The sequence below is a fragment of the Mirounga leonina genome, unplaced genomic scaffold (genome assembly GCF_011800145.1).
Source record: "Mirounga leonina isolate KUSES-001 unplaced genomic scaffold, KU_Mleo_1.0 Mir_53, whole genome shotgun sequence".
Lineage (NCBI taxonomy): Eukaryota > Metazoa > Chordata > Mammalia > Carnivora > Phocidae > Mirounga > Mirounga leonina.
The window spans coordinates 101,606,956-101,632,484 of NW_023270807.1; the positions used below are offsets into that span (position 1 = coordinate 101,606,956).

Genomic DNA, 25,529 nt, shown 5'->3' on the forward strand with positions numbered 1-25,529 from the left:
GAAGCATCCAGCAATGGGTGTGATAACTCCAGGTCTGCACGAATGAGCTGAGAGTAGAGAGTATCATCTTTCTTAATTCAGATGCTCTTATCTCATTAGTGCTCCTGGCAATGAATTAGTTGAAGTGCCTAAGGACAGTGGCAGGTCAGATACATGTGTTCTCATCCGACTTATATTATTTCTGGATATTTTTAGATTCGTCAACTTTGTTGATAATTGATTAAATTTTAAAACTGTTAACTGGAAAAACATCTTCATTTTAGAGGCAGGATCTGGAATCATACTTAATAGAGAATGGTCTTGGACAAGTTCATTAACCTTCTTACGGAGCTGTTTCCCAGTATTTACTTTAAAGATTATTGTGAGGACTAAATTAGTTGTAAAGTGCTTTTATGTAAATGTATATAAAGTGCTTAAAATATATGGTGAGTGCTGAGTGTGTATTAGTGATAATAATCTTTACTATTATTACTTATTCCAAGAGTTCTGAGAAATGCTTATTTTAATCCTGAATAAATAGGAAGGGTCTGTGACTTTGTTATATTTTGAAGGCATTGTCTAATATATTTAATCTAGACCTATAAGAATAAAAGTTACACATAAAAAATTCACAACCACACATTTGTCCACAAATTCTTTGACAAATCAGAACAGAATAGAACAAAGTTCTGACATTAGTTATTCATTTGCTATAGAGTGAGAGAACAGGTAATATATTACAAAGTGTATTCTTCTCATGTCTTTAATATTAAAAATAATTGTGTTAGCTTTTTACCAAAATGATTATTTTTTCATATAAATCTTTATTTTTTTTAAAGATTTTATTTACTTGAGAGAGAGAGTGCACAAGCAGGGGGGAGAGGCAGAGCAAGAAGGAGAAGCAGACTCCCCACTGAGCAGGGAGCCCTACCTTGCAGGGCTCAATCCCAGGACCCTGGGATCATGACCTGAGCCGAAGGCAGACACTTAACTGACTGAGTCACCCAGGCACCCTGAGATGAATATTTTTGAAAATATGGGAGCTTCTGTTAATTTTTGTCTTTTTAAGATATTTGTTTCTGCTGATATATTTCAGCACCAGAGTATGGCCTTTTCCAGGTTAAGATGCTGAGCTAAAACCTCAAAGAATCACTGCAAAAGAGATTGGATTCCCCTTCTCTCTATAATTTAGTTAGTGAGAACCACAGCTGGGTAAGCCTTTGGGGGGCAATTATTTTCAACCGTTTTAGAGCTTTTATATTAGGGAAACAGAAATACATTTGTGAAAATCTTAGAACCAAGTAACCAACTTGACCGTCTTAGGTCAAGTACTAAGTAAGTTGATAAGGTACAGCTTAGCCACAAAGACTTGCTGAGCACCTGTGGAATCCAGAGGTTGTCAGATACATTTCGGATAAGTCATTCCCTTTCGAAGTCTTCCATTAAGAGGCCTACTTGGACGATTAGGATGGTAGGAAGTGCTTCTTTCATTGCCTTTTAAATTTACTGTTAAAAGAATATTCATAGCAGAAACAGTCTTTGATGCTAAGCCATATTTCAAGAACAAGTAATTATTATACTTCTGTTCTTTTTAAAGCATCTGTGACATGCGCACACATACACACACACAACACACACACACACACAGTTTGTCAGAATCAGCTTTTACTGGCTCACAGAAGTCCACTGTTAATTTCCCAGGAGTTCTGTAAACCACTTGATATCAGACAAGTAGCCTGGAATTTACTACAGTGGGAGTATTTACTCCATGGAAATCGGGGAATGCTATACATCAAAGCCCTTTTTTCTTCTTAGGCAGCTGGCTGGTAAACACTTACTAGTACACCCGTGCCTCAAAATATTTATGTAAATAAAGGCTATTACCTTTGAAATTGGTTTTAGTAGGAAAGTTTACATGAGAAAAAGAAATAAACTGGGTATTTTTTTCTTTTTTTTTCTGTGTTCTCAGGGATACGGAAAGACCGAAGAGGAGGGAGAATGTTGAAACACAAGCGCCAGAGAGATGATGGGGAGGGCAGGAATGAAGTGGGGTCCTCTGGAGATATGAGGGCTTCCAGCCTTTGGCCAAGCCCACTCTTGATTAAGCATACTAAGAAGAACAGCCCAGCCTTGTCCCTGACAGCCGATCAGATGGTCAGTGCCTTGCTGGAGGCTGAGCCCCCCATAATCTATTCCGACTACGATCCTTCCAGACCCTTCAGTGAGGCTTCGATGATGGGCTTGCTGACCAACCTTGCTGACAGGGAGCTGGTTCACATGATCAACTGGGCAAAGAGGGTGCCAGGTAAGAACACTAAGCTCAACATTTATTTTGAGAGTCAATAACTACTCATGACCTGGTTGTGCTGGCATGGGAGAAGTAGGGAGAAACAACAGCTTGCTATCGAATTGGTTTCAAGGTTACTTCTGCATTTGTTCATTTTTACTATCAACATACTATCATTCTCCTGGAAATTAGGAGATAATGTTTTAAAATCAAAATCTAGAAGATTAAAGTCTTCCACCTGATATTTATTTATTTTTGTTTGTTTGTTTGTTTGTTTTTGACATTATTTATTTTTAACCAAAGAATCTGGGATGGTCACAACATAATAAGTGCATGTACTATTATGTGTTCATACTATCAGAAGTTCTTAACACAGAATGACCCATGCACTACAGATTTGTAATACTGAGAACTTTTGTTCGAAGCACCTCAATTATTAATAGACAATTTTATCTTAAAATATTTTCTTTTAAGTTCTTTGTGGACTAAAGAGATAATAACAGGTGTCTTTACTGAATGCCAGTTATTTACTCAGCTGTTAACTCTTAATATTTTAGGAGAAAGGTAATACAAAGGAACCATAAATTAGGTTCTCATCCCTGAGAGGAGTTTGCAGAAAGAATCACTGGCTGAAGTGACACTTGGTCCTTCAGTTGGTTCTCTCAGAACTGGTGTTCCTTTAAAACTTGACTGTTGCTCTTGTTCAGGGAGAAGAACTCTAGTTATTATGGAAACAAGACTAGAAAATGACCTCCTACGTGCCCCAACATACCCAGTCAGGAGCTAACATAGATGAACCAAGGCAAGAGGAAGTTACATCTTTTTTCTGGGCTTATAGATCAAATGAGTAATGGTTTTAGACAGAGATCGTTTTGTGTGGTTTCTTTTAATAGATGAAATTAATTATTACCTATGAAGCATGGGTGTTTTTTTATTAAACTAAAGAAATGTAGAGTTTTGTACTTGTATTTCAAAGTTCACTGATTATAGACCAAGTGAACAAATATCTGGCCTTAGAGACTATTTCATGTATTTGCATCTGTTAACATATGAACTTGTGGTCCTTTGAATAAAGAGCCAGCAGTGTTTGATCCCAGCTTGATAGAGGGCATCCATGTAGGGGGTGGAGATTGCATTAAGTGGAGACATGAGGATTGACAGGCATATTTAGATTTTTAGGGTCAATTCAACTGGCAAGTAAAAAGTGTTGGCCATCTTCGAAATTAAGGGTTTTATTGAGCACTTACCTAGCTTAGCATTCTCTTGTGAAGCAGATCCATGTAAGCAGATATTGGAATTTAAATGTAACATCGTTATAAGCTTTGTCTTTATATTTGTTACTGCCTTTTTAAAAAATACTTTGGGAGAAGAGAAAAAACAAAACAAAACAAAACAAATAATAGCCATATACCTGAGAGCCAACTCTTGGTTGCTGTTAAGTTTTATTGTCCTATAAGCATATATTTTCCCTCTTGAAGTCTTGTCAGTATTAATTCCAAAGCACTGTCGTACGCAAGTATATATTTTCATACTTATCTGTAGATTTCCATCATGACATTTTTATAATTATAAAAACTTGAAGGGTGTGTGAAATAACTGGAATGAAGTTCAAGTATATTAGCAGTGAATGAAGTATTCATGGCAATAATCTTCTAAATTTGGGAATGAAATGGAGACAGATAGCAAGGAAAAGAAAATATGTCCATGGTTAGCTATCCCATTGTTAAACCCAGAACTAAACAAAATTTATGATAATGAGATTTATAGCAAAACCACTTGATTATATTAGATTAAAAGACCGAAATGATTCCAAAACCCCTGGACCAAACAATGTCTTATTACTTGATGGTTAAAAAAGAATTATAAAGGCAGAAATGAAATTGTGTGTACACCATTGAAATACAGCTGTTGTAAATCAAAAGCCTACTTGTCTGACCAAGCAGAATAGTTTACGTGTGAGTGGTGGGAGGGGCAGAGGGAAAGGAGAGAGAGAATCTCAGGCAGATTTGATCTCATGACCCTGAGACCATGACCTGAGCCAAAATGAAGGGTTGGATGCTTAACTGACTGAGCCACCCAGGTGCCCCTTGGTTAATCTTTAGATACTATCAATAGAACAGAAATTGTGAGTTGACTTCATTTTTAAAAACTTCAGTATAATTGACAAATAAAATCATAAGATATTTAAAGTTGTGGCAATTTGGTATACATAGGCTTTGTGAAAGGATCCCCTCCCATCTAGTTAATTAACATATCCATCACCTCACTTTTTTTTTTTTTTTTTTGGTGAGAACATTTAAGTTCTACTCTCAGCAAATTTTAATTATGATGTAGTGTTATCAGTTATACTCATCATGATTTATATTAGATCCTCAGACCTCTTTCATCTGGTCTGACAGTTTATATTCTTACCAACCTCTCCCTATCTGTCCCACCTGACAAACCCTGGCAACCACTTTTCTACTCTGTTTCTATGAGTTTGACATTTTTGTCTCCTTAGATTCCACATCTAAGTGCTATCATACAGTATTTCTCTCTCTCTCTCTCTTTGGCTTATTTCACTTAACATAAGGCATTAAGGTCTATCCATGTTGTTACAAATAGCAGGATTTCCTTTTTTCTCATGGCTGAATAATATTCCATTATATCTGGATCTCGGTTAGTCAGATCTTACTTGTTCACTTATCTGTTGATGGACACCTGGGTTGTTTCCCTGTCTTGACTATTATGTATAATATTGCAGTGAACGTGGGAGTGCACATATCTCTTTGAAATCCTGCTTTCAATTCCTTTGGATATATGTCCAGAAATGGGATTGCTGGGTCATATGGTGGTTATTTTTTAAATTTTTTGAGGAACCTCTATACTGTTTTTCACAGTGGCTGCACCAGGTTATAGTCCCATTAACAGTATACAAGAATTTCTTTTTCTCCACATTCTCATCAACACTTATCTGTTGTCTTTTTGATGAAAGCCAGTCTAACAGGTGTGAGGTGATATCTCATTGTGGTTTTGATTTGTTGTTCCTTGATGATTAGTGATGCTGAGCATCTTTTTATATACCTGTTGGCCAATTTGTATGTCCTTTTTGGAAAAATGTCTATTCAGTCTTCTGCCCCATTTTTTTTCTTTTAAGATAGAGCATGAATGCAAGTGTTGGGGGGGAGGGGCAGAGGAAGAGGGAGAGAGAATCTTAAGCAGGCTCCATGCCCAGTGCAGAGCCTGATGCAGGGCTCGATTTCACAACCCTGAGATTATGGCCTGAACCAAAACTAAGAGTTGGATGCTTAATGGACTGAGTCACCCAGGGGCCCTCTCTGCCCATGTTTTAATCAGATTGTTTTTATTGCTTTTGAGATGTCTGAGTTCTGTATATATTTTTTGATATTAACCCCTAATCAGGTATATGTTTTGCAGATATTTTATCTCATTTAATAGGTTGCCTTTTCACTGGGCTGTGCTAAAGTTATTTTTAGCTTGATATAGTCCCACTTGCTTATTTTTGCTTTTGTTGCCTTTGCTTTTGGTGTCTAATCCAAAAAAATCATTGCCAAGATTGATGTTAAGGAGCTCTTTCTCTTTTGTTTTCGTCTAGGAGTTTTATGGTTGCAGGTCTTACTTTCAAGTCCTTAATCCATTTTGAATTGATTTTTGTGTATGGTGTAGGATAGGGGTCTGATTTCATTCTTGTGCATGTGGCTGTCCAGTTTCCCATCACTTCTTATTGAAGAGACCATCATTGTATATTCTTAGCTCTTTTGTTGTAAATTAATTGACCACATATGCTTGGGTTTATTTCTGGATTTTCTGTTCTGTGCCATTGATCTATGTCATTGTTTTTATGCTAATACCATACTCTTTTGATTACTATGGCTTTGTAATATAGTTTAAAATCAGGGAGTGTGATGCTTATGCCTCCAGCTTTGCTCTTCTTTCTTAAGATTACTTTGGCTACTCCGGGTCTTCATGGTTCCATAGGAATTTTAGGATTTTTTTTTCTATTTCTGTGAAAAATCTCATTGGAATTTTGCTAGAGAGTACACTGAATCTGTAGATGGCTTTGGGTAGTATAGACATCTTAATGGTACTTTTTTTTCCAATCCATGACCATGAGATATCTCTCACATTAAGTCTAGTGTGTTGTTTAAGACCAATGTTTCTTTTTTTTTTTTTTTTAAGATTTTATTTATTTATTTGACAGAGAGAGAGATAGCGAGAGCAGGAACACAAGCAGAGGGAGTAGGAGAGAGAGAAGCAAGATTCCCGCTGAGCAGGGAGCCCGATGTGGGGCTTGATCCCAGGACACTGGGATCATGACCCGAGCTGAGGGCAGATGCTTAACGACTGAGCCACCCAGGCACCAAAGCCCCATGTTTCTTTATTGAGTTTTTTGTCTGGATGATCTATCCATTATTGAAAATGGGATATTGAAGCCCTCTATTATTCTTGAATTGCTGTCTATTCCTCTCTTTAGGTCTGTTAATGCTTGCTTTATGTATTTAGGTTCTCCATTGTTGGGTGCATAAATATTTACAAATGCTTTACCCTCTTGCTGGATTGACCCCTTTATCATTATATAATGATTTTTTAAATCTTATTACAGTCTTTGCTTAAATTCTTGAATTTTATTTTGTATAACTACCCCTTCATTTTTTTGTTTATATTTGCATGGAGTATCTTTTTCTATTCCTTCACTTTCAGTCTTTTTGTGTCCTTAAACCTGAAGTGAGTCTCTTGTAGGCAGCATATAGTTGGATCTTGTTCTTTTATTCATTCAGGCACTTTATGTCTTTTAATTGGAGGATTCAGTTCATTTACATTTAAAGTAATTATTGATAGGTGTGTACTTGTTGCCGTTTTGTTAATTGTTTTTGTTTGTTTTGTTGTTTCTCTGTTTCTTCTCTTGCTCTCTTCTCTTGTGGTTTGATGATTCTAGCAGTGGTTTGCTTAGATTCCTTTCTTATTTTTTGTTTATCTAGATTCCTTTCTTATTTTTTGTTTATCTATTATAGATTTTGCTTTTTAGCTAGCATTAGGCTTACATGTAACAACTTGTATTTATAACATATTGGTGATTTGTGACAAATTAAGTTTGAACACATTTTAAAACTCTATTTTTTTACTCTCCCCCCCATGTTTTATTTTTGAAGTCACAATTTGCATCTTTTTACCTTGGGCACCCATTACAAATTATTATAGTTATAGTTATTTTTACTACTTTTGTCTTTTAACCTTCCTACTAGATTTATAAGTGATTTATCCATCACCATGACAACATTAGAATATTCTGAATTTGACTCTGTAGTTACCTTACCATTGAGATTTATACTTTCATACATTTTCCTATTACTAATTACCATCCTTTTATTTTAGCTTGAAAAAGTACCTTTCACATTTCTAGTAAGGCTGGTCTAGTGGTGATGAAGTTCTTCAGCTTTTGCTTGTCTGGTAAACTCTTGACTCTCCTTCAAAATTCTGAAGGACAGCTTTGCTTGATAGAGTATTCTTAGTTGGTGTTTTTTTCTTTCAGCACTTTGAATATATTAGGCTGCTCTCTTTTGACCTGTGAAGTTTCTGCTGAAAAATATGCTGATGCTGATAGTGTTATCTGCTGATAGCCTTATTCTGGTGGTAGCCTTCTGTGTAACAAGTTGTTTTTCTTTTACTGCTTTTAAGATTCTTTTGTCTTTAACTTTTGACACTTTAATTTTAATGTGTCTTGGTGTGGGTTTCTTTGGGTTCATCTTTTTTGCAACTCTTTGGGCTTCCTGGATCTGGATGTCTATTTCTTTCCCTAGGTTAAGGAAGTCTTCCACCATTATTTCTTTGAATGAGCTTTTTACCCCTTTCATTCTCTCTTCTCCTGGGACCCCTATAATATGGATGCCGGTTTTCTTGATGTTGTCCTATTAGTCCCTCATGCTATCTTTACTCTTTTTCATTATCCCCCCACCCTCTGCTTTTAACTCCTCTGATTGGATGAATCCTCTATCATGTCTTTGAGTTTGTTGATCCTTTCTTCAGCTTGATCTAGTCTGATATTGAAAACCTCTATTAAATTTTTCAGTGCAGTTATCATATTCTTCAGTTCTGTGATTTTTGTATGGTATTTTCTTATATTTCTTATCTCTTTGTTGACATTCTCACTTTGTTCATGTATTGTTCTGATTTTGATGAACATCTTTGTGATTATTTTGTGCTCTTTATTAGGTAAAGCACTTACCTTCATTTCATTAGTCTTTTTCTGGAATCTTATTTCTTTTGTTTGGAACATATTCCTCTGTGTCTTCATTTTCCTCGACTCTGTGTTGGTTCCTGTGCATTAAATGAAATAGCTCCCTCTCCTAATCTTGATGGAATGGTCTCATGTAGGAGATAAACTTTATTGTTCAGCCCAGCCTGAGCTCTTGATTGTCTCTCAAATTTTTGTGATTGTCTAGGCAGGCTTCTTTGTTCTTAGTGGTTCCGAATAGTTGGAAGTTGTCAGTATCCCAAAGGGGAGGATCTCACTGAACACCTAGATTCAGGCTGATTGGTAGCTGGATCCTCAGATACCAGCTTTTAAAGGATACAAATATATCTCTTTCAGGGAATGATTGAGAGATGAGAGTTTCTGTTTGCTCCCTCTGTGCTGAGCCCTGGTTGATAGCCACTTAGGAACTATTTCTTTGTTTGCTACAAGCCTGTGGGATTGGCAAATATAAGCCCTACTGGCCAATAGAACCAGGTGATCAAAGGATGAGTTCCCTGGGCAGCAGCCACAAAAGCGTGTGTACAAGCTCCTTTCGGGGAGAGATAGGTGATTTTTGGAGCAGAGTTTAGGGAGAATGGTGTCTACTACTTCTCCAGTCTCTGAGGAGGATCACAGTCAGTCTCTAGGTGATGCTAAATTAGAATGTGACCCACAGATAGCAGCTCTCAAAATATGCAAATAGACCTCTTTCAGACAAAGATGGGGAGATGTTTACTTCTTCTGTGCTGAACCCTGGGAAGATAGACAGTGAGTCCTTGTGAGCCCATAAAGAAGTTTCTTTCTTTGCTATAGACTTATATTTCTCATGTATTTCAGAGACACCTGTTTTGGTGGAAGTCTTAAAAGCTGGACTGCTATATGTTGGGTCCAAATCTTTTGCTCCTCAGAGAGGGAGTTTTGAGTTCCCTCAACAAAACAAAGAGGCAACCCACGGAATGGGAGAAGATATTTGTAAATGACACTACAGACAAAGGGCTACCACGATCTATAAAGAGCTCAAACTCAACACCAAAAAAACAAATAATCAAGTCAAAAAATGGGCAGAAGACATGAACAGATACTTCTCCAAAGAAGACATACAAATGGCTAACAGACACGTGAAAAAATGTTCATCATCATTAGCCATCAGGGAAATTCAAATCAAAACCACACTGAGATATCACCTTACACCAGTTACAATGGCAAAAATTGACAAGGCAAGAAACAACAAATGTTGGAGAGGTTGTGGAGAAAGGGGAACCCTCTTACACTGTTGGTGGGAGTGCAAGTTGGTACAGCCACTTTGGAAAACAGTGTGGCGGTTCCTCAAAAAGTTAAAAACAGAGCTACCCTATGACCCAGCAATTGCACTACTGGGTATTTACCCCAAAGACACAGATGTAGTGAAAAGAAGGGCCACATGCACCCCAATGTTCAGAGCAGCAATGTCCGCAACAGCCAAACTGTGGAAAGAGCTGAGATGCCCTTCAACAGATGAATGGATAAAGAAGATGTGGTATATATACACAATGGAATATTACTCAGCCATCAGAAAGGATGAATACCCAACTTTTACATCCACATGGATGGGACTGGAGGAGATTATGCTAAGTGAAATAAGTCAAGCAGAGAAAGTCAATTATCATATGGTTTCACTTATTTGTGGAACATAAGGAATAGCATGGAGGACTTTAGGAGAAGGAAGGGAAAAATGAAGAGGGGGAAATCAGAGGGGGAGATGAACCATGAGAGACTGTGGACTCTGAGAAACAAAATGAGGGTGTTAGAGGGGAGGAGGGTGGGGGGATGGGTTAGCCTGGTGATGGGTATTAAGGAGGGCACGTACTGCATGGAACACTGGGTGTTATACGAAAACAATGAATTGTGGATCACTACATCAAAAACTAATGATGTATTGTATGGTGACTAACATAACATAATAAAATAAAATTAAAAAAATAGATTACCAAAAAAAAAAAGAAGAAGAACAATGGTGTGTAATAGGACTCAGAAAGCATTTTGTGAATAAATAGTCAACCAAAAAAGAAAAAAAAGAACTTATTTTTTTCCCTTTGCAATTTAAAAACAATAGCAAGAATGATAAAATCTACCTACCCAGCTCTGGCAAGGAATGCTTTTTTTTTTTTTTTTTTTTAAATAACGTGTTTATATCTGCTTTTTGATATCTAGCTATAGAAAAGGCTTTTCTCTTTCTTATTCATTCTGAAATTTGTTAATCTTAAAAAAAAAAACCCTTTACATGATCTATCCATGGATAGAGATTTAGTTTTAAAGGGTTAGATTATTAAATCTTAATTTATTATTACTCTATACATGGTGAAAACTTGTTAGCAAGAATAATATTGTTTATCTAAAGGTCAAGAAAGGAAAAAAATGACTGTGAAGTTGTTATATTTTTAAAATCTGCATCACACATAATTGCATCATTGCCTAGTTGATTCTTAGTTTTGTGCTAATGAAGTACATTTAATTTTTTTTTCCTAGAACCTTGAATCACATAAAAAAATTGTTACTTTGATTTATTAAAAATTATGCCTTTTCCAAAATTCACTGTAATTATACATATCTCAAGGTCAATTTCATACTTCAAATCAATAGTTCTATCTATTTAATGACTGTTTGGATAAATATCTGGTCCTGAGCTCTTTGTTTTCTTTTAAAAACTGATAACCAGAAACCTGACAGCCTCACTGACCACTGGGCACAAATCTGGGAAGGTGTGCTGAGACTGCTGGCCCAGGAAGAATAATAAAGGGAAAATGACAGTTGAGTTCAGTTTCATGGGAACCGTGCTACCTTAAGCACTTCCTCATTCTTTTGGTGGCAAAATAGGCAACTTTTTCTTTCTCCTTTCCTTCCTCAGTCCCTGCCTACTGAATACTAAATGAATCCCCACTTCTTTCTCAGTCCCCGACTCCCCATCATTTTCTTTGTGTTCCCTTCTTGCTCAGTTTTGGCCCTGGGGGGAGAGGATCCACTTTTTTTGGACATGCCTCCCACTGGCTACAAGCTCTGTTTCTTAGAAACTTCTTGTGTTGTCTTGAGGGTGTGTGGTTGTCAAGCCATTCCAGGGCTCGAGGCTTCTCCTGCTCCTGTGTTCACCATGAATCCAGTAATTCGCTTCTCTGACTCTAATACTTGTCCTCATCAATCAGATCAGCAGTGATGCACAGGAAATGCTTATTGAATGAATGAATGAGTAAATGAATGAATAAAGGGTGTTTTTTTGCAACTTCTGATTTTAAGAAATCTCTGAGCGCTGTTAAAACTCAGTTTTTCCATAAAGAAGTGATCTTTAAGTCTGTGGTGTTATTCTCTTTTACCTCTCTTCAGAATCTACCTGCTGTTCTAATATCTCTCTAGCAGCTGCCTTAGCGAGATTCATTTCCAACCTCTCTTTTGTAAGGGGCAGAGCAATATTCAGAGGAATGTACAGAGCTCGAGCTCTGAGGACTTTAAAAGGCGTCAGTTGGCTTGCAGCAAGTTAGTTTCACTTAGTTTATGTAATTTAAAACTTAGAATGGGTAGGGACAAGGGGGCAAGGAGAGGGCACAATACCTCAGTGTGGGAACTGGGAGCATCTTCAATGAACACATTCTATTCTGGGAGGTTCTTGTGGATTCCAGGGACTTGGCTATCCTATGTAGTGCTCTGAGACCCAACCTGTAATCACACCTGTAGACCCTGCTCTCAGGCTGTCCTAATGTCCCAGCCTGTTTTGGCATGGCATGGCGATGAAAAATAACATGACATGGAAGGATGGTGACATCCTGGAGAGGTGACAGATGCATATGTTTCAGGGTAGATTTGTGGTTTAGATTTACAACCATTCTATAAATAAGAGCCTTGGGACTGGGTTAGAATTACCCTAGCGTGAATGGTGGCAGCCCCTCTGGGCTGGCAATGGAATGCAGAGCTTTCTTTGGAGCGTTCCACGTCCAAGTCAGCCCAGCTCAGCTTTTCACTGCTCCTGTGGGGAGCTCTGGTTGAGGCCCAAGGAAAGCAGCTCTTACTGGATTTGTCTTTTGCATGAAACTTTGAAACCCCATAGATGCTCCGTGGCCCAGAAGCCTTTCACCTTTAAAATCCTTTTCTCCTCTTGAGAGTGTTCGAGGAAAATGCCCCATTTGGGCCTCTTTGCCCCACCCTACCCAGGGGTCTTTCACAGTGAGTGTGGGTCAGGGCCTCACCGTCTGCGTGTTTATCTTGAGCTGGATGATGTGTGGTGCTGGGTGTCCCCAGGCCACCCTGTGGGGAATGTTGGCCTGTGGCTCTGCTACTTCCAGGGGGACCTGGCATGGAGAATGTGTTTTTTGGTCACTGTTTAGCTGTATGACTATTAAAGTGGGTTGAAGTAGATTGAATTGTGCTCCCCCAAAAAGATACATTGAAATTCTAATGCTTCGTACTTCGGAAGTGATCTTATTTGGAAATAGGGTCTTCAAGTTCAAATGAAATCATTGGGGGTGGGCCCTGATCCGTATAAAAAGGGGAAATTTGGATGTAGAGATAGAAATGCCCTGGAAGGAAGATGATATAAAGCCTCACAGGAAGAAGAACGGCCATGTGATTAGAGCCATGTACCTCGAAGGCCAGGAATGCCAAAGATGCCAGCAAAGATGCCTCCCCCAGAGTCTTCAGAGAGAGCCTGGTCTTACTGACACCTTAACCTCAGACTTCTAGCCTCCAGAACTATGCGGCAATAAATTTCTATTGTTTTAAGGCACTCTTTTTTTTTTTTTTTTTGTACTTTGTATGACAGCCCTAGGAAACTGTTACATATTGTATTAAAAAGAAAAAGGTGCCTGTATTTTTGAGGCAAAAGAAATAAGGAGCTTTTGATTTACAGAGGAATGTTTGGCTCACCTGGTTTAGGCCTGGCTAATCATTTACTCTTTTTTGCCCGCCCAAGTGGTTCACTGAACTTCGGGCTTTGAAGTTGATTTAGGATTTTAACAGTTCCATGAATCTGCCTGGCAAATACCTTTAAGAAAATTTTAACCCACAGAAGAATGTTTTAATCTGGTACCTTAATAGTTTCCCTTTTTACATCCATATCTTTGATCCATTTGAGTTTGTCCTAGTGTACAGATGAGAATCATTGTTCCAGAATCATTGTTCTACAGACAGCTGCACAGTTGTATCAATTCCACTTATTGAACAGCTTCCTACAGAAGTATTTTTAAGACTTCCTTTACAGTTGACCTTCCAAGTTGACTATTGTTAGAGTTTTTAGAGTAAGTAGATACTGGTTTATGTGTTTGGTTATTTTTCCCAATTCTGAAATCAAAAAGAAAAAAAAAATAAGCTGTCCAGTCAGAAGTTGTATGTTTTGCTTAACTTACAATAACTGAATATAGAGTATGAATGAGTCTGTCCTGTGTCGATATATTTCATAATTTTCCATTAATCTTAGAAATAAGGGCAAAAGTTCATAAGGCTTGATATGTTTAGAAAAGCCCAGCGCCAAGAAGAGTTACTGTTCAATATTCATAGGACAGAAAAACTGTTCCCCGGGAGAGAAGAAGAAGGAGATATACCAGGCTTTCCTTCTCTCTTTTCCCATCTGTTGTAGGTGTCTCCCAATACTCTAGTACTTGGTCCTGGGTGCCACGGCTGCTTTTAACCAACTTGAAAAGTTACTCCCCTCAGAGCTTCACCTGTTAGTTTGTAGATTCCTGATATCCAGATTTCTTTCTGTGGGTCGCAACACCTAAACATTCAGCTCCCACAGGCCACCAGCTCAATGTCATGCTTCCACCAACATATCTGAAACCAAATGTGCCATTTTCCTTTTCTCCCCTTTATAGCAACCTATTTGCTTCTCCTGTTCCTTGGCATTTCTGCAAAAAGCTCCACTCTTCTTTATCTGACGTTGGAATCATCTTTGTGTCTGGCTGTTCTTCACCATGTACTATCAGTTCTTTCTCTCCAACATCTCTAGATTTTGACTTTGTTTTTGTCCCACTGTCACTAGCCTGGCCCACATCCTTCTTGTTTTCCAAGACTGAATTACTATAATATCCTCCTAACTGGTCTTTTTGGCTCCAACCTCTCCTCCCTTCAACTCATCCCACTCATCACTGCCAGAGTAATTTCTGTAAATCGTCATTTCAGAATGCTTCACTCCCTGCATTTGTTTCCAAACTGGGTGGCTGAAAACAACAGAAATGTACGGTGCTGGAGGCTGGATGTCTAAAATCAAGGTATCAACAGGGCCATGCTATCTCTGAACACTCTGTGGGAGGATCCTTCCCTGCCTCATTCAAGCTTCTGGAGCCTGCTGGCAATCCTTGGCGTTCCTTGGCTTGCAGATGCATTTCTCTACTCTCTGCCTCTGTCGTCACACGATGCTCTCCCTGTAATGTCTGTGTCCAAATTTTCCTCTTACAAGGACACCAGTTATATTAGATTTAGGGTCCACCCTAATCCAATATGACCTCATCTTACCCGGTTACATCTGCAAAGACCCTCTTTTCAAATAAGATCACATTTACAGGTTCTGAGTGGATATGAATTTGGGAGGAGATAACTATTCAATTAAAAATTTGGTAGTGGACTTGATTGTCTAACTTAGTAATGGCTTTAACAGATAAATGATAGTGTCCCTTGAAGCCTAGAATATAGAATTTGACTTTGCCTCAGGTCACCTAACCTGAGGTTAGCCTTATTAGAGTAGAAAAACTCTTAACCAACTGGCACTCTCCCATCTTATTTGTGCTCTACTTTCCAGCATGATCTCCTGGCCCCATTCTCTGCTGGCTATTCTCCCCTTCACATAGTGTGTTCATTTTATTTATTTATTTTTTTGCTTGAATTCCTGCATCTCCCTCACTCTGTTTCAATTCTATGTTCATTTTTTCCCCTGAAGGGACACCTCAACTTCTACTTACTTTCTGAAACTTCCAACTACTTTAGCCAACATAATCATGGACTGAGTTTGCTGGGGTGGGACAACCAGTTCATGGTCCAGAGTATCTTGTCAGATGTATACTGCTGAACTAAAATCAGCTGGGGTCTAAAATACAGCAGCAGCTCTTAAACTATAGTCTTATTCACTAATAGTAGATTTGTTGCTGGATGATTCATTTATACTGTGGTTGGATTTCTTCTTTTAAATGGAAAGATGGATAGTTTTTATTGGCTGGGTATCTATTTTTGTCTAGGGGACTTTGTCAAGGGAAAAGTATTTCTAGAATCCGAGTTTGACTTACTTAAGCCATGAACTTGTTTTTTAAAAGTTGTGTATGTGAAAAATGAGTTTATATTAGATGAATCATATTCTAACTGTAGTGTGTGTTTCATTTAAATAAAACCTACTGTAGATACTCATGTGAAGTGAGCATTCCTTTGACAAAACAAATGTTCTCCTTTCCCTGGGAATATGATTCTTCACAAATTGAGATTTCTTAACACGATGACCATTTTGGATGGACTTTGTATAGCTGCCTTCTCAGAAAGACACTGAAACTGTATGGCTTCTCCAAGATACGTGTGGTCGACTTTCTGGAGTGACTACACTTGACCTTTCAGCATCACCAATTCTATAATCTGGATTTAATACCCCAAACAGTGGTATATTTATACCCCCTGTGGGCTTAGCTCTTAGGTGTCCAAAGCATCAACATGGCCAAGCTGAAGTTTCAATTTCCCTGCTTTCCAGTGGAGGGTACACCTCAGTGATGTAAGATGTTAGTTTTCTTTAGGGGGTTGAAGAACAGAGAACTGCAAAAGGTAGAGAAAACCAGCATTGGCCCTCATGAGATCTAAGTTTATGCGGAGCCGTAAAAAACAATGGGAACCTTGGAAACATTCTCAGTAGTGTAGAATGAAAAAAATTCACCTTTCTCCCCATACATTCCTCTATCTGATCAATAATTTTTAGAGAAACCTCAATAAATAGAGTTGAAATTTGTTTCAGACCAATTGCAGAAACCAGAGAGCTCTAATCAATAGGTTTACACTGTAGTCTTTATATTAGACTGTTGTTCAGACAGTTTATTTTTGGCACAATTATTACTTCTTTCTCCTCACCCCACCCCCTAGCTCTCAAATACTCATGTGTTAAGCATTTTTCTTGCTACTGTGAAAATAAATCCACCACTTCTAGTGAGTGGTTAAACACTGAAGCGGATTGGAAAGTGTTAGTACTTGACTAGATAGAATATAGCTGCCTTCCTCTTGTCTCAATCAATACTTTATTTCCCAGAGAAGACAGTATAACTGTTCTCTTAAGGTGACTCATAGCTGAAAGGTAATAGTCATTCATTAGGGAAACAGATGCCTGCTCCCTACCCCTGCAGTCACACAGAGGGTAAAAAATGAGAAAATTTTATGGCTTGTGGTATTTTAACATTAACCGTAAGGTAGATACACCCTTGGAGTTGTTTATGTTTAATTTTTAAACTCACCTGAGTCACCATAAGCTGCTTGGTGTTCAGTTCTTCTTCAAAAGGATATGTGACAGAATTAACTGTTCCTGGTTGGGAACCCCTAGTTCCAGGGAATCTTAGGATTTCAATTCTGTTGCCTTGGTTACTAAACTGTTCCATGCAGTTTGCTCAACTTTGAATGGGTACTTCTCTTAGGAACATTATCCCTTGCAAGCAAATTGCTCGAGGTGTGAAAATGTAAGTTCCGTTTAAAAATTCTTGAGTCAGGTTCACCATGATGTAGTTAAAAAAAAAAAAGGCCTTGTTCTCTTGGTCTAGGATTTATCACTAAGTTGCTTGCAAAGCCCCTAACACAATGACATGAAAAATAAGAAGTGTAATTGCTAAATAAAGGTGACATTTAATAAAATGGTGGCAGTGCCCTTCTCCAGAGGAAATTAAGTTTCTCTTTGTAATATAGCATGTGTTTATTGTGTGACCATTTCATAAACATGAAATCTAATAAAGTGGTGGGCAGTTTCCTTCTCTGAAGGGGATTAAAAGTGTCTCTTCATGGAATAGCATGTCACGTAATGACATTGGTTTTTTTTACCTGGTCAAGATATTTGCCAAAATTTGCTTAGAGCATTTGAAATGCATATTTGAAAACTAGTGGATAAATGCTGTGAATTTTAAAACTCATTCTCATTCAAGGCCTTGAGCTGTGGAGGAATATTTTCCAAGGCAGGCATTCAAGTTGTGTCTGCCAGTGTTTTTCTTCTTATATCAATAAGGCAGAAAATGGGATGTAAACAGATCTGTTTTTTCTGTATTACTGTGCACAATTCAGAGATGTAAGCTGAAAAAAAGCATATTGGCCTTTCCTGAGTAGATCTTAAAATTCCCCAAAGTGATCCAGAACAATGCTGTCTTTATATTGGGTCTGTGGGATTAGAAGGCTCCACTGAAACTGGCTGTAAAAGGCTTCAAATTTAAAAGGTTTATACATATATATAGATGTATAATCAATTAGTCAGTTAGTGTCTGATAAATGTGTCAGAACACGTGACTTCCATCTCATGAAATCAGAAAGGCTTAACTTAAATATCTTTCATTTTCTTGCCTACTGAGTAGCAGACCACTTTGACAGAATCTTTATTGTCAAAGTGATTGTCAAAACTGGAAAGCGTTTATTATTGGCCTAGTTAACCGGTTTCTGATTTGTCTTGACTATTGTTAATAAACGGAACTTAAGAATGTATACCAGGAGCCATAGTTTTAAGAGGGAGGAATAGTCTGGAGATGGATAGTAATGATGGTTGCATAACAATGTGAATGAACTTAATGCCGCTGAACTGAACGCTTAAACATGGTTAAGATGCTAAATTTGATGTTATGTATACTTTCCCATAATAAAAAAGGAGGTATAATACTTTATGTAAGATACACAAAAAGGAAACAGGCATTGCATGGCAAAAAAAGTAATAAATAAAAACGATACTAAATTCAGTGGTCATTTCTCTTACCCAGAACTTTAAATTTGATTTTTAGTTAAGACTATAAACATAGTGCAAGAGGGTAAATTGATCAAGCCATGAAGTGGGGTGGGATAATGAAATTATGGTATGCCTTAGGCTCCTACAGAGTCTTTTGTAATAACAACACAAAACCAGTTTTATTCATTTAATAACGAGTTCCTTGCATGTGCTAGGTACTATTCTATGTATAGGGATATCCTGGAGAACAAAACTGACACAATTCCTGCCTTCAAGGAACTTCCATTCTACCATGCTAGTTATTCCACGAGGAAAGTGAACACTGTTGTGATGGTTTGCCCATCTTACACATGAGGGAGTAGAAGCAGAGCTGACTAGCAAATTTATCTGTTACAAATAGTAGCGGACTGTGGCAGGTACTGCTCTGAGCATTTTACCTGTATTAACTCAGTTTTTATTGCTTTTATTATCCTAATTTTATGGATGAGAAAGGCATAGAGAGGTAAATAATAGAGTTTCGTATTAGGGAAACAATTTCAATTCTAGAACACTTACCTGTGTGAAACTCTTAGAATAGGGTAAAAAACGTGATGGCACAAATGTAAAGAGTTGTACCATTTTAGCATTATTTGATTTTTTTAGAAAACCTTCTTTCCAGCCCCCCTCTCTTGCCGTATGACATAAACATCATCAAGAGGGTCTGTATATTAAGTGATTTAAAAATGCGACTACTATCTTTGGATGACCCTGGCCTATAATAAGCATTCAATAAATATGGCTATTGCTGTAGTTGTTGGTTTGAAGTTGTTTGAGATAATTAATTTTGAGTCTAATTTTTAAGACTGTTATGTAACTATTCAATAAAATCATGAGATGACCTGGCATTTTCAAAACTAGCCTAGAAACCAGTTTTCTAAATGCATTTTTAATATTCAGCACATGTACTTCTTTTTACTTGTGTTATTAAATCTGTCTTCACGCTTTTATGTCTTTTTTCCAAATAATCTTAATTGCCACTAACCAAAACTAATTGAGATTTGATTATTGTTTCTTTGCTTTTGTTTTGTTTTTATAAACAACGTTTATATTCCTGAGGTATATCAGCTCCTGCCAATTTTCTGAGTTAATATAACTAGAGATTTTGTCTACATTTGGAAGTTTTAAGCTATCCTATAAGCTTAAAGTATTTATACACACAAATATTTAAATGAAATGGGAAAGAATATAGGGGTAAGAAATCATATATACTGTAGAGGAAGTCCTAGTTCAAATATAAGTGTTTTAGGATTAGAATGAACCACCTGTTATAACAGACAACACCAAAATAATAATGGCTTAGACAAAGCTTATTTTTCTGTCATATAAAATAAACCTGGATTTCTTTACTAGTAGCACAGCAGTTCTGCAGTCAAAATGACCCAAGCTCCTTCTGACGTTTTATTCCCTGTCCCAGCTCTAGGCTTCTATTTTCAAAGTCAACTCCTGGTCCTTTGGGGCTGCTGGAGCTCCAGCAGTCACAGCTGCATTACAGAAGGTGGAAGAGGGGAAAGTCAGTAGGGACATGCTTGGCTGAAACAGCTTCCTCTAAGCAGACTTCCGGGAGCTCTTATTCAGCACTTTCTCTTATATCCCATTGGTCAGAACTTAGGCTCCATCTAGCTGCAAAAGACATTGGGAAATAGAGTCTTTAAACTATGTGCATTATATTTGGAATAAAACCTGAGGTCTATTAAGAATAATAATAAGAGTCGAATGCATATTTGGTGGGCAAAGAGCAGTCCCTCTGTAAGAATAAGCATCAAATCATAATTTGAATATTAGATATCCTCTTTAATAAATATTCTGACTTACCGAGTGTCAACATATATCATAGATCATCATTTTAAGAAGGAATCAGAACATCAAAACCCAAAATTCACGTGAAAGCCATATTAGAAAAGAAAAAAGCTACCATCTATTGAGTGTATTGTCAAGTGTCATGTGAAATATCTTCACATCCTTATGAGTTAGATACTATCATTGTGGCCATTTTACAGATAAAGCAACAGAGGCATCAAAATGATAAGTAGCCTTCCCAAATGTGGCATGAACTAAGGAAGTGGCAGAGAACTGCTCAGTCTGGTTCCTCACCGTGTGCCCTCGAGGTCGTTGCATGATGCCGCTTCACTTTGTAATTCAGGAAGTATTTCAGGATGTTACCATTGGTCATAATGCGCATCAATTACCATTTTATGGTCTTGTTAAAAATTCGGGCCAAACTATTTGACCGTTGGGATTCTGTATACATACTGTACTGTGTGCATATGTTTTTTAAATGTATGCTGTAGATCAGATTACACACACATTTAACTCAGTACAGTTCTGATACTGATGGAAACTTTTCTATAGGTGAGAGGATGGATGTGTTTTGAGCACAAGTGGTGAACAAATATTACATACTTGTTTTCAGAAAACACCACTATGCTGCATCCCAGAACCCAGCATCAGGGCCATGGAGAGCTAATAGCCTCACTGACCTGAAGTTTTTGCGACACTTCTGCTTTTGCCCCTCTTTGTGATTAAAAGATGATAAATCTGAAGTGATGTCCTACTGTTTCCGTTGGAAGAGACAGAGTTTCTGTGTGTGTGCGTGTATGCGGTTAAAGAGAGAAGTTCCGTGCATCTGCAGGGGTGCTGCCTTTAGTGAGGAGAACGGGCTGGAGTAGAGAGGAGACTGGGAAGCGGAAGGGCTTATAGGGCCAGGTTTGGCATCATTTGGAGCCCAGAATCAGTCACCTAATTATGTAACTACACACCCCAGTGTATGAACCGGTCATCTTAGAACTGAAACGTTTAGTGGGAAATTCCCCTCTTCAACCCTCACCTTTTTGGATTGTAGAGCTTGGCTTGTTTCTTCTATCTTTGTTTGAATCATTCCATTAATCAACGTTAGTGAGCGATCACTTAGCCATCTGTGAAAGCATAAACTCTTTAATTGTTAAAAATCACTGGTGCGGCACACATCTTTCTCAGGAGCTAACTCAAATGCTGATTTTCTCATGAGTTTTTCTTGAAAAAAAAAAAAGTTTCTTAGGCTAAATAATCAGCATTTTTCCTTGTGTCCCCCTCCTTCCAAATCTTACCTTTCTCAGTCTCTATATTCCCACATGTCTCCATCTTGTGTCCCCATGGCAATGTTGTGCTGTGGATCGCTCCTATCTAGCCACCAGCTTTTGAGTGACCTACAATGCTGAGAGGTTGCAGACCTGGGCTGGGGGAATTCCTGGCATGGGGGTGGTGGATCTGAGACCCATGAACCCAGGGGACTTGACACATTATTGCAATGTGTCTCAATGGTTTTTGTTTTTTTTTTAAGATTTTATTTATTTGGGAGAGAGAGAGAGCACAAGCAGGGGGAGCAGCAGAGGGAGAGGGGGAAGCAGGCTCCCCACTGAGCCTGGAGCCCCACGTGGGGCTCCATCCCAGGACTCCTGGGATCATGACCTGAGCCGAAGGCAGACACTTAACCAACTGAGTCATCCAGGTCCCCCTCAATCTTGACTCCCCCAAATTGAAAAATCTAATCTAATCTAATCTAATCTAATCTAATCATCTAATGAGAACAGTAGAATACTAAGGAGTAAGATTTTGTTAGATACTTGGGCTTTAGAAGACCACAAACCATTGTAATATGTAGGATTTCTTGATCCTCCAAAACTGTTTGGCCCCTCTGAGATGGTAATTGCCCTGATGAAATGCATTAATATAAGAAGTCCACTACTCTGTATTAGCACAACAATACATCTTACACATGTGTGAACAAACCCATGGAGACAGTAGATTGTAAGTTCTTTCAGGGCAGATTGTTACTATCCTCAGTTTTTAGAACAGTACCTGGAACATAGTTGGTGCTTATTAAATATTTGATGACATTGCATGATGATATTTTATTAATACAAATTCATTTCCTGGGCTCATGGAACAAGGAAAAAATAAAAATTCAGTCTAAGCATTATTTTTTATTTTTTTTTTATTATTATTATTTTTTATTATTTATTTGACAGTGAGAGATACAGCGAGAGAGGGAACACAAGCAGGGGGAGTGGGAGAGGGAGAAGCAGGCTTCCCGCAGAGCAGGGAGCCCGATGCGGGGCTCGATCCCAGGACCCCGGGATCATGGCCTGAGCCGAAGGCAGACGCTTAACGACTGAGCCACCCAGACGCCCCTCAGTCTAAGCATTATTGATCTTAGTATTTTTTTGGTTATTATGTGCTTTCTCAATCAACCATCTCTAAAAGGATATTAACTTATATGTGTATGTTGGGGATAGGTCCTCAGACTTCTCTGATGTTCAGATGGAGTCTCTGCACTTAAAAAAGTGGGAAAAACACTGCCCTAATGAGCTCATAGTATGGTTGGAAATGGCAGCCATGATTCACTGCTTTGTTATACCTTAAGCTAGAGCTGATAAGAGTTTGCTGATGGATTGGGTATTGAGTGTGAAAAACAGCATCAGGGATGACTCCAGTTATTTTCATCTGATCAGCTAGAAGGTGGAGTTGTCAGCAATTGACACAGGAAAATCTACAGGTAGAAGACATTTTCTTGGGGGAAATCAGTTCAGTTTTGGACATGTGGAGTTTGAGATGTTCTCAGACAGTCCAAGTAGAGATGTCTGGGATTGGGGAGTGGGTCTGGACTTGTTACAATGTTGTGAGTCCTCAGTGCAGAGATGATGAATGAAATCTCCAGGGGAGTGCGTATAAAGAGAAAAGAGGAGACCAGAGTTTTCATATTCCTTTTCCCCTATATATCTATTATATTTTTAGATTATGCCACTTTTTCTTAACATGTAGAATTTTTCAAACATCTGAGAAAAATGGAGAAATGCTATATAATTCCCTCATACACACTTGTATGTATATGTGTGTTTTTAAAAAGAAAACCTTTATTTTTTGCATCCATAATATTAATACCTCAGTGTATATCCTTACCAGAGAAGGACTTTTAAAAATATGGTCCCATACATAACAATATTTAACAGTAAAATGAATAATTTAATATTAAGTTCCAATTTCTCTGCCATTCACCTCAGAAATGTCTGTTTATAGTTGGTTTGTTCCACTCATGATCCAAACAAGGTCCAAATAGTGCATTTGTTTGGTATGACCTTCCCACCCCTCCCCCTTTATTTTTTTGCCATTTATTTGCTGAAGAAATGACGTAAGTCCTGTAAAATATTCTACAATTTGGAGTTGGCCAATTGAATCTTTATAACGGCATTTATCATAATTTCCAATAATCCCATCCTTTATTACCTGTTAAGTTTTCATTAGATCTTTTTTTAAATTTTATTTTATTATGTTAATCACCATAAATTACATCATTAGTTTTTGATGCAGTGTTCCATGATTCATTGTTTGCGTGTAACACCCAGTGCTCCATTCAATACGTGCCCTCTTTAATACCCATCACCAGGCTAACCCATCCCCTCACCCCCCTCCCTTCTAGAACCCTCAGTTTGTTTCTCAGAGTCCATAGTCTCTCATGGTTCGTCTACCCCTCCGATTTCCCCCCCTTCATTTTTCCCTTCCTACTGTCTTCTCTCTCTCTCTTTTTTAACATATAATGTATTATTTGTTTCCGAGGGACAGGTCTGTGATTCATCAGTCTTACACAATTCACAGTGCTCACCATAGCACATACCCTCCCCAATGTCTGTCACCCAGCCACCCTATCCCTCCCAACCCCCACCACTCCAGCAACCCTCAGTTTGTTTCCTGAGATTAAGAATTCCTCATATCAGTGAGATCATATGATACATGTCTTTCTCTGTTTGACTTATTTCACTCAACATAATACCCTCCAGTTCCATCCACGTCGTTGCAAATGGCAAGATTTCGTGTTTTCTTTTTTTTGATGGCTGCATAATATTCCATTGTGTATATATACCACATCTTCTTTTTTTTCTTTTTTCTTTTCTTTTTATTTATTTATTTATTTATTCTTATGTTAATCCCCATACATTACATCATTAGTTTTAGATATAGTGTTCCATGATTCATTGTTTGTGCATAACACCCTGTGCTCCATGCAGAATGTGCCCTCCTCAATACCCACCACCAGGCTAACCCATCCACCCACTCCCCTCCCCTCTAGAACCCTCAGTTTGTTTTTCAGAGTCCATTGTCTCTCATGGTTCGTCTATCCCTCCGATTTCCCCCGCTTCATTCTTCCCCTCCCGCTACCTTCTTCTTCTTCTTCTTCTTTTTTTTTTCTTAACATATATTGCATTATTTGTTTCAGAGTATACCACATCTTCTTTATCCATTCATCTGTTGATGGACATCTTGGCTCTTTACATAGTTTGGCTATTGTGGACATTGCTGCTATAAACATTGGGGTGCATGTACCCCTTCGGATCACTACATTTGTATCTTTGGGGTAAATACCCAGTAGTGTAATTGCTGGGTCATATGGTAGCTCTATTTTCAACTTTTTGAGGTAACTCCATACTGTATTCCAGAGTGGCTTAAGACTTAATTGGAGTCCAGTTCAATATTATTGGTAAGAAAACTACTGAATTACATCAAGAGGCCATAAGATCTGGAAATACAATTTTTAGTGATGTTAAGATTAATCGTTGATTCAGGGGTTCCCAGGTAGCACAATTGGTTAAGTGTTTGACTCTTGATTTCGGCTCAGATTGTGATCTCAGGGTCATGAGATTGAACCCCATGTTGGGCTCCATGCTCAGTGCAGAGTCTGCTTAAGACTCTCTTGCCCTCTGCCCCCCTCCTCCCTTCCCCTGTGCTCTGTCTCTCACTGTCTCTCAAATAAATAAATAAATATTAAAAAAAGATTAATCAATGATTCAGTGTTAACAACTTATCCATTATTAAGTTTTCTAGGAACATTTCATCTAACAGTTTTAGTCACCACTAGTTGCCTAGATTCATGATTTCATCAAGGTTGAAAAAAAAAAGAGACCAAAGACCAAAGTTAGAAGAGGAAGAACTGACACAGGAGATTGAGATGGAGGCCCCCCTCCCTGTGGCATCTTGAAAGACAAATGAAGAAAATATAGGAAGAAAAAGTGATCAGTTGTGTCAAATGTTTCTTTTAGATCAAGTACACTAAATTAGCAACTTGGTGGTTGTTG

General features: G+C 38.1%; 1 protein-coding gene across 4 annotated transcripts in view; it reads left to right on the top strand.

The window, feature by feature from the left end:
• Positions 1–25,529, top strand: part of ESR1 (estrogen receptor 1) — a 387,332-nt gene that overhangs the window by 222,776 nt on the left and 139,027 nt on the right. For all 4 annotated transcript variants that reach the window (XM_034991026.1, XM_034991025.1, XM_034991028.1 and 1 more), the window contains exon 5: positions 1,949–2,284. In XM_034991026.1, the coding sequence (XP_034846917.1) occupies positions 1,949–2,284 (336 nt within the window). The remainder of the gene's footprint in view (positions 1–1,948; positions 2,285–25,529) is intronic.